This window comes from Rhodamnia argentea, chromosome 1 (assembly GCF_020921035.1).
Source record: "Rhodamnia argentea isolate NSW1041297 chromosome 1, ASM2092103v1, whole genome shotgun sequence".
NCBI lineage: Eukaryota > Viridiplantae > Streptophyta > Magnoliopsida > Myrtales > Myrtaceae > Rhodamnia > Rhodamnia argentea.
The window spans coordinates 9,326,707-9,336,843 of NC_063150.1; the positions used below are offsets into that span (position 1 = coordinate 9,326,707).

General features: G+C 43.8%; 1 protein-coding gene across 1 annotated transcript; it reads right to left on the reverse strand.

Annotated features, from left to right (window-relative positions):
* Window positions 1-5,241: 5,241 nt before the first annotated feature.
* LOC115740179 (BES1/BZR1 homolog protein 2) lies at window positions 5,242-7,587 on the reverse strand. Its single transcript, XM_030673621.2, has 2 exons — window positions 7,242-7,587; window positions 5,242-6,478 (listed from the first exon to the last, which is right to left on the reverse strand). Exons 1-2 carry the CDS (start codon window positions 7,461-7,463, stop codon window positions 5,738-5,740), a joined length of 963 nt encoding a protein of 320 aa, XP_030529481.1. The 5' UTR covers window positions 7,464-7,587; the 3' UTR covers window positions 5,242-5,737.
* Window positions 7,588-10,137: the final 2,550 nt, after the last annotated feature.

Consider the following 10,137-nt stretch of genomic DNA (forward strand, 5'->3'; position numbering starts at 1 on the left):
TATCGCGTATGAATTTCAATTAATGAGTGCTTTATGCAAAACATGCCGTGATGGTGTGTGAATATACGGTGAGAAATAACCGACAATCTTGTCGGATAGTCAGTGAAACATTTTCCAAAGCAATATGTCCTTGCTTGTTACATATTTGACAGGAAACAATTTTGTTTGTTCTTTCCCAAGCTTCTCAATCTTGCTTTAATTGAATTGTGGCTTGCGACCCTGCAAATGCATAAAATCAACCCCATAATTTTTTATTCTTTGACTGTTGGGAGAAAACCCCCTTCCATGCGAACAAAAATTATTGTTGTTGAAATGCTGGAATTGTTTTACCTTTTTGCTACTCTTAAAATTGTTTCTCTGACCAAAGAAAGCAGCCCGGTGTTGCATTACAAGAGAACTTTTATTTGTCAGCCGACTCTTAAAGCTTTGTAGTTGCGAAATCAAGTTCCTCGCTTAAACGCTAACTGGCAACGACTACGAATCTTTGTTGGAGGATTATTGGTTGCGTCCAGTTGTAGAATCAAATGACTCATCGATCGGCCCGCTCGAATGAGCTGCTGATCTCTACTCTTCTGCTGGCAAAAACCGAATATTTTTCTAGTGGGTCCGTATGTTTGCCTTTTGTTATGTGCTGAAGTAGGAGTTAAATGCGATGTATAACGATGCACCGGTGTGTATCGCCTTACGTTGGCTGTCTTTTGAAACATTTTCCGCCCTTCTGGATGTAGTTGATGAATGATAGGTTGCTTTTTGCATTTTGAACTTTGGCTTGGAGAATGATTTCATTGTGGCATGCAGGAATCAACTTCCTTCTGACGTTAGCCTCTTTGGTTCAACCAGTTCCTTGTAGTCAGGTCTTTTGGTAAACTGAGATTGGGGTGATCTCAAAGCGGAGCGCTATTAAAACAATAACACATGAGTTCATTAAGTTGCACTAATCAGCTAATCCTCTGCTTGGTTGAAGCCAAAACCGCCAAATCAAGAGCGAGATAAGTGTTCGAGTCTTGAGACCAACAGATTTGATTAGCACGTCCCCAATTATTATGGCCGTGAATCCGACAAATACGGGTTGTTATAACCGTCAGGATGAAAGTTTGCAAGCTATGGAAAAAACCATTGACGTAGGGCAAGTGGACTGTAATTCGAGTAAAGGACCATTAATTAATCTAGGGAAAATTCCAAATAAGGGCTCGAAGTCCTCTCATTTTCTCAAATAAGGGTCCTAAATGAATATTGTTTCAAATAAGGACTTGAAATGACATAGTATGTTTCAAATAAGTTCATGAAGTGACCACAGAATTTTAAAAAGAGCCGAACCTAAAGGGCATTTTTGTCATTTTCCATTTTGATTTTTTTTAAAATTTTTTCTCTATTTTTTCCTTTTTATATTTATAAAAAAAAAAAAACTACACAGGCGGGAGGGCTGCCCCTCCCGCCTATGTGCCGCTTGCCCACAGGTGGTAGAGGGTCGGCGGGGGTGGTAAGGGCCGCCGACCTCCCCACCGGAGGCGAGGGCCAACAGGCCAACCTTCGCCACCCTCCCGCCTCTATGTTAGGGGAGGGTCGGCAACCCTATTCTAGCGAGGGCCGCAGAGCCGGCCTTCACCGCCCTCCCGCCTCTATGTGTCTTTTTTTGTTTTTTAATTTTTTTTTTATTTTTAAGGAAACATAAAAAGTCTAATAAAAAAGAAAAAAAATCAAATAATGAAAAAGACGAAAATGCCCTTGAAATCGGATCCTTTTTTTATATTTCATAATCACTTCAGGCTATTATTTAAAATAGTATTTACTTTAGACCCTTGTTTGAGAAAATAAGGACACCTTGGGCTCTTATTTAAAACGAAGTTCACTTGAGGCCCTTATTTGAGAAAATAAGAGAACTCCGAATGTTTATTTGAAATTTTCCTATTAATCAATGAACATCAATTGTTCTATTTTATCTTCTTGTTATCTTTACATTTCAATATCCTTTCGCGTCAGTGACCGTGATTGCCTCCGGTCTTTGTACTTCTAATTTACTCGTCGATCCGTGTTTCTTGTCCAAGAATCCACGAATGACCTTTCACATCATTTGACAGTCACCTGGAAGCCACGGTCGGCAATGAGGCACTTGCCCATCTCGATGATGGGGACGAGGTGGCCCATGCCGGGGCTCGAGAGGAGCGCTGCATGGAGCTTTTTCGGCTTCTCCATCGAATGGATCGAAGGAAAAGAGGTCGAAATCTATGGAAAGAAGTGAAGCTGAGAGAGGGTATGGAAGAAGATATGCTTAGGGTACCCCACTGGTTCGGTGAAAGGGGTTTTTCAACTAGCGGACTATCCAACTTTGAATAATTTAGGTTCCCGCTCAATAATTGAGCATTCTAGCCTTAAAGGTACGAGCCTAGTCGAGCTAAAACGACACCTTTGTGCGTGTCAATTCCACTAAACGCCGGAATATTTACTTCGAGTTGAGCTCACCTCCCACCTCATTCGTTCGTAAACTCAAAAGGTTCCGGCGAGAAAAGAGACAAACCGGCAATGCGGAAGCCTTAGTCAATTAGGTATGCTTTGGTGGTTATGACAGATGGAAGAGTTGACCAGTGATTCTAGGGTTCCGGGAGGTATGGTGTTCTTATCTGTCTTTCGTCGTTGAACTGATGTACATAGAGATCTGAACCTGAATTGTTGCGATCCTTTTTCTTTTTCTTTTTCTTTTTCCGATTGTCGACCCAGCGGCAAGTCCTCCGACTGCCATTCCAAGTCATTTTTTAAGCCGTTCAGCACCAAAGATTCTTGCAACACGATTTGGAGCTTTTGATCAGTGTCCAGACAAACTCATGAACATGGAATTACCTACGTTCTGTGCGCCGTTCACAATGTCTCCAATGTACATAGTACAGTATCGGTCAGAACTATTGTCTGCTAATACAAGACGTCATTCAAATTCCATGCAAATTGAGCAGCAAGAATCGAGTCGCTACATCGCCCGCCTTCACCTGCGATCTCTTCCTCTAAGCTGTACCGTGACAACGATTCTCGCTCGAGCAATTGCGATGATCCAAGAGACGTCGATACAGGATTGTCACTGTGACAGGAACAAGTTTTTCCAGCACTTGTCCAAGTGATCTGCCAGCATTTGTAAATGCCAGCAGAACTCTTGCCGGCCAAGGGGGGAAAACGACGATGGAAGCCACGTCAGGAAAAATTGGGGCTTGTCCAACGATGAATCTTGGTCGACAGAGACTAAAGGTGAGTGATTGGTTTTGTTTCGTGAGGTACATTTGTTATCTTGTGTCCACTGATCGACCAAATCAAAGACTGCTTATTTAATTTCGTGTTTTTGACAAAGACTAAAGGCGCGGTAAAATGCGATAGTTGGAGGGCAAATTATTTATTTATTTATTTATTTTGCTTGTAGTGTTAACATGGGTAATACCACTGCACTGTTTGCTACGATGGTGAGTTTGTTAATGGTAATGAGTGGGAATACGTTGGTAGAAATGAGTTGTTATCGTTGTCAGAGTAGACTATCAAATGAAAATTTGTCAGGGATATAGCGGAACCGCTTGATGCATAATAAGGAAAATTGCATTATAAGGTACCTGATAACAGTCTTAAGGATCGTTTGAGATATTTGTATGATGATAATAATGTGAGAGATCTTGTTTACCATTATCTCCATGAACATGATGTTTATGTGTGTGTTGAATTTACAGTGATAATAATGAGGAAACAATATTGGAAGCTGGTATTTAAACTCAAGTTTGGTGACAGATATGTTCTAGAAGAAGATCTGAGAACAGAGGAGACTGAGTCTTCGCATTACAGCTCGTGTTTTAGAGATATTTGAGCAGCTTGAGAGATGTGGTGGCATAACTGATGGTGGAGACACACTTCCTGAAGAGGGGGATAGAGTAAAATTTTTTTTTTTTTGGTCCAAGGGGGATAGAGTAAATTAGGGCTCTCGAGAAGTTGTATTGTCCAATGATGATGAAGATGAGGAAACTTTAGTGTCCACAGCTTGCCCAACTGATGTTGATGATGAGGACATTGCTCGGGCAAGGCAAGAAGTGAAGGCATTGCAGCAAAGGAGGAATGGACCAATTTGACAGATGAATTTTTCTTTTTTTCCAGACAAAAAAAAGATGAATATTCGGTCTGATCAGCCCAGATCAAACCGGTTGAATCCGGTCCAGACCAAATGATTTTCCAATTTAGGGCCAAGCCTCAAGATTGGGCCGAAGATTTCCCTCTAGGCCTAGAAAGCAAGTGCTCCCTCCCATCAACTCCGTCGATAAAGACTTCTTTGTGGCTCTCCAACTTGTTCATGCTATGCATAACTCAAGGTGTCATCTCCTTTCAATTCGTCCATCGGTGGCCCTCCTATGAACTTGTCACGATATCATGTACATTCATCGTGTGACTTCGATACGAATCGGAGACCACTTAAAAAGGAAAATTTGTAAGCGAAGGGGCCGGCTGCCACAGTCGCGTGCTGATTCCATGCCGGGCAGCACACGCGCCCGAGATTCACCAATGTCACAGTCGGCATTTCGACGAAAAATCAAGCGAGTTAGATGGGTCAATGGAAAAAGAAACTTGACTATAACTAGATTTTGACCTTTATCCAATGGGCAATGAACACACGCACAAGCAATTCAAGTTGGTCGATGCTGAGACACATCACGACATTAAACCGGACACGGTCCCATATAACCCCCAAGATCAGGCACATCACATGGGAAGAGACCCACCCGGGACTTTTCTGACCAAAGGGGACAAGAGAAGTTGCAGGACAACTCAGGATGATGGAGGATACGAGCAAAGAAACCAAACTTTCAGACACACAAAGCAAAGGCCCTACCACATAGGAAAAGAAGATTGGTTCGAAATCGTTTTCGGACTCAGCAGTGAACTTCCCCTGACCTTTCGAACCTAGTTTTTGTCCCGGTTTCAACCCTCACGCGTGCCTACCAAAAGGGAAAGCTTGGGATCGGGTCGATGTCCCCCAAGTCGAGCTAGCGACGACCAAAAAAAAGACCAGATAATGAGGGCCTCCCTCCCATGTCCAATCAGCTCAATAATTCCCAGAAAGTTTTTCCGGACGATGTTGGATTGGTTATGCAGACTAACACGGCAGATGCACGCAAATCTAAAGCTCAGATCACATGAATTCCACATGCCAATCATACAGACAGACAGACAGACAGACAGGAGTAGCGACTCTGTTTGCCAATCAATCAAACCTAACAGAAGAAATGCAGAAATGGTTTTGGTTCAACATCAAAGCAAGAGCAAGCTCACGCAGTAGTTCCTTACTCTCAAGAAGACAATTTCTGGGTTTCAAGCTCTAAGAGATGCATGACAAATAAAGGATAGACTGACTGTAAATAAGCATAGGAAAGAATGTAACCTTTCGACCTGAGCTTCTGCATAATCTTGCCATCATTTGAATGATTGTAAATAGATGTCCCTGCGAGGCAGCAGACCGAGCATTTGCTCTCTCACAATTGAATTGGAAAGGACCTTTCACAGCGAATGCTCCAACTGACCAAAAAAAAAATACTAACTATACATAATTCTTTTAAGGAAAAGGGTTCAGGACACATGAGATCAAGCTAGAGTTTCCCCTTCAAAATGGCACTTCGCGAACACAGTTTCAAGAGACATAGTAAGTGGCCGGAATGCCTAGATTCCTCCGAATCGGATGAGCCACATCATTAAGATTGCTGTTGGGCAAGAGCTTGCGATATGCTTAAGCACGAGCCTTGCTGCTCCCTAGTGTGAGCTCCAGATCATCCACCGCAATCTCATGAATCCTCTCACCTTCCCAAGGCTTAACTCTTCCATTCTCAAACTCAAATTCAGAGCCCCAGCCCCTGTCGGACGATGCTCCCCACCCTAAGCCGCCGTTTTGTTCAACTCCATCCTTGAGAGGACCCTGTTGACTCGCAGAGTTGACCAGATTAAACGTAGGCGAAGGCGGAGCTGCCGCAGCAGCCACCATGTTTTGGTGGAAGCTCGCCCACCGGTCAGAGTCCACTGTGGAGGCATCCGACTCGTCGCACTCCGGGATTGTTGGAGGCGTCATGTTCTGGCGGCGAGTGGGACTGGAGGGGGCAGAGGCTGCAAACAGTGGGTGGCGGAAGGAGGACTTGTGTAAGGAGACACTGGAGAGGGATTCCCAGTCAGGTTTCCGCTTCGAGTTCCGAGAAGTCGGGGAAGAGAGAGGAGGCGTCACAGGGGCACTGCTGGAGATTCTCAGTGGAGGGAGGTTCGTTGGGATGGAAGCAATGTTACGGAGGAACGGAAGGAGGTACGAGGACGGATTGGCATCGAACCGGGTAGGGCTAGGAAAGGATGATGATGTGGGGCTGGCGTGGTAGGACGGGACAGGGCTTGGAAATGCCGAGGATTGCGGACTAGGCTGAATCGAGGAGCATGCACTGATGTTCGCCAAAGCGCCTGTGATTTCGCCCGGAGGTGGCTTGCTTCCCTGGGTGAGTAATATCATTAACAAAATGAGACAGGACAAAATCTCTAATCCGAAAGCAGAATATCGCATATCATCATGGTTTTCCCCAAACATACTCCTCTGGGGAAATGGCAATATGGATCAGCCCCAGAAAGAGCAAAAATGAGAACCCAATACTCAAATCTCTTCAACTAAGGGACAAGAAATCAGTAACTCTACAAACAGAAAGAGTAATTACGCGGTCAACTGCGAAACTCGGATGTCAACTCAGCACAAGAGAATCAATTAAGAGATCGCTTGATGAGAATGGGGCTCAAGCATTTAATTTGGGAGGACAAAGGGAAGAGCTCAAGCCGAACTACTCAACTCCCTCATTATGTCCAGGTCACAACAAGCAGAGAGCTCACAACTCTGGTCCATGATAAATTCCACAAGCTGATTGTCATAAAAACCCAAATCTTCAGATTTCGCCATCCACCCATGAGAAATCTGAAAGTTCCTATAACGAATTTAGCTGTGCATCGGACAGAAAATCGACTTGAATGGCGTAAAAAAGAAGCAACCCAATCACCAGATCCAACAACTAAACAAGAAAGGAAAATCAGACAAAAGCCTCTCACAGCCCATCTCCAGATTGAAAATACCCAAGCCAACCATACACAAAAAGAAAAATCCAAAGAAAGAAGAAGGACTGGCTGGATCTCGAATAGAAATGATTCTAATAGAACAGGGAGATCATACAAAAAATGGGGGAAAAAAAAAAGGAAAATGAAAAAGGGACCACCTTTCGATAAGTAGTACCATCTTCTTCAACGACCCAACCGGCTTCAGTGCAGAGAGCTTTCAAGACCTCATTGTTGTCGCAGTGCTTGGGGAGCTTGTAGTTGCCCTGAGCCCGGAGGCCTGTGTATATCTTCGCAGCTATGGCTCTCCTCCTCCTCTCTCTCCTCTTGTTGTTCTCTCTCTCCTTCCATGTCGGAAGCCTCCCTGAGGCCCCTCCGGCCATTCTTTACTCCCTCCCTCCCTTCCACCCTCTCTCCCTCTCTCTTTCTCTCTGTAAACCCCCCCTCTCTGTTTCTCTCTCTCTAAAACGACCTTTCTCTCCCTACAAAGTCTCTGTGTGTTTTGGGGGGTGGTGGGTGTTTCTCTCTCTACTGGTGCTGTTCCTCTTTCACGAGGTCGAGGGGTTTCTTTTCTTTATTTATTTGAGAGCTCTCTGCTTTCTTTAATCTTTCATGTCGCAGAAGGGTGCTGAGATTCTTCTCTCTCTCTCTCTCTCGCCTCCCCTGTTCACACTTTATAGACTTTCTCTTTTCTTTCAGTGCCCCCAAGAGTCTCCAGTCTTGTAAATTGAACTAACAGTTACCCAAAAAAAAAAATTAATCCTAATTATACTTAAATTGGATCGTAAAAACATTTCAACTGACGTGGCAGACATTTTATACAATCGTTCCGGCTAAATAGTCTTTTGTAGCCTACCGCATCGCTTGATATGTTAATTTCATAATCGCAAAGATGATTGGTCTAGTTATAAAGAGTGACTATGTTCTTTCACAAGATCACGAGCTCGACATTAAATCGTGAGCATCTTCCAAACAGCTCTCGCTACGATGCTTAGCTACGACATATCTAGGGTGAAGAGGCCGATTGACCGTGCTCGGCCTTGCCTCCGAATGGGACCTCGGTGCGTAAACAGACCTTTCCATGATCATGTAGTTAAACAGTACAAGTAGTTAATAGAAAGTCCTCTATATGTAACTACTTTTGGCAATTTCAAACCTACTCCAAAATTACTAGAAAGAGTTCAAAACAACTATTATATCTTATACCACGAATCCCACCAACCATATCTAAATGCCCGATCTTCCAAACGCCAGAACCCATTCGGGAATATCCACGTTACATGTTGATTTCATCTAATCAAGTCATTACTATTGGCTCTCTCTTATCCCTTTTAAGATGGGCTGTACATTATTAGATTGAAGGATGATGCACAACAATGCGATTCCGGATATGATCGAGCGAAACCCTGAAGCCGATCGAGTGCCAAATTAGTAATTGAACTTTTCGCGTCTCGGGAAAAAAAAGAGGGGTGCCCTTTAATTCAATCCCATCAGCACGACTTTCAAAAGATCCGATCACAAGTAATTCCTTACGAATCCCTTAACCTCTACACAGATGGTCCGCGTGTGACCGTACCGAAGAAGCGAGATTACTATGGTACACAGAAAATGGCGTGCGAGAGATATTACAATATTTGTAGAGCATGGGGAAATCCAGGCATATGATATGGAGTGGATCCGTGCCGCACGAAGCCTTCGGACCGGTCAAAGCGGAGCTCTTCCAAGCGAATGTGGCTGCCTTGTGTAACCCAACAAACACTCCGATTCTGCTCGAACGGGGACCCCCGAGGCATGGGCATGCCTCCATTATTGACCCCAGAAAAAAAATGAATGAATGATCCGAAAGCATATGAAAAAAAAAAAAACCATAGAAATGAGAATTTCATTATGAATTGGACGGTCTTTGCTTTTTTCTATATCCACACCTTCTGTTGTTATACGATTGATTTATTTAGAAGTCGCTACGCATAGTCGTGTCCGAATTGTAACCGTGTCGTGATCGTGCTGTGAAGCGACGCAAATGATGAGTCTAATAATGCATCTTTTAGAACCAATTCGGCTCCAGGTTCTAGTGGGACTCGATCCGGTTTCCGATTTTATATTTTTCGGAACATGTACTGTGCGGTTCGATTTCCGGTTCTCGAGTAGGAACAAGGCCGAGAATAGAGAACCGGATCGAGAGAACCGGATCAAGAACCTACATTACCATGACCCCTAAAATAGAAACTGACATATAATATTGATGAGCCTTGAGAGAACGAAAAGAAATTCCTTCCTCTCCGAGAACGACTCCTCGGATTTCATTGTGGTATTTGACTCATCCAGATCTTAAGAGTCAAAACGCTACTCCTCGGTACTGATCATCGCCGTCAGTCACCTCTACCATCGCACAACCAAGCTCTGTTGTGCATTGTTTTTTGATCGAGAGAGCACGAATAGCTCGGGCTTTGCTCGAGACCTCTTCACTGACCAAGATCACCAGCGACAAGACCTCGGGAATCTCCTATTATTTTCCATCAGTCGCTTCTACCGTCACACAACCAACCAAGCTCTGTTTGTGATCGGTTTCTAATCGGAAGAGCACGAATAGCTCATACTTCGCTTGAGACCTCTTCATTGGCCAAGTTCACCAGCGACAAGACCTCCGAAATCACCTATCGTTGATTCACTCAAAGTTCGCAACTGTTAATCACGTCTTTAAGGTGAGATCCGCACGATCTGTCTCCGTTCGCTTTAATTAAAAACGTAGAACTCTTTTCTAAAAGAAGTGGTGCATGTATTGTCGAGATTGAAACAAAACAACAAATCACAGGATCCCAAGCAGGCCATAGAAGATTTCAAAATATGATGGATATGTTTCGGGCTTCTAAAATTAGAGAATCAATTCTAATGACGAGAGTTTTAGATTCAAAATAAAATCTGAACCGATTCTGAAATCGCGGACCCTTAATAGCAAACATCATCTAATCCGTTCGATTTATGCACGCGTGGAGAATCAGGTGCTCGGTTGAAATTTCTCTAATTGTGCATCTGTGACCCAACGTGGATCCCATCCCA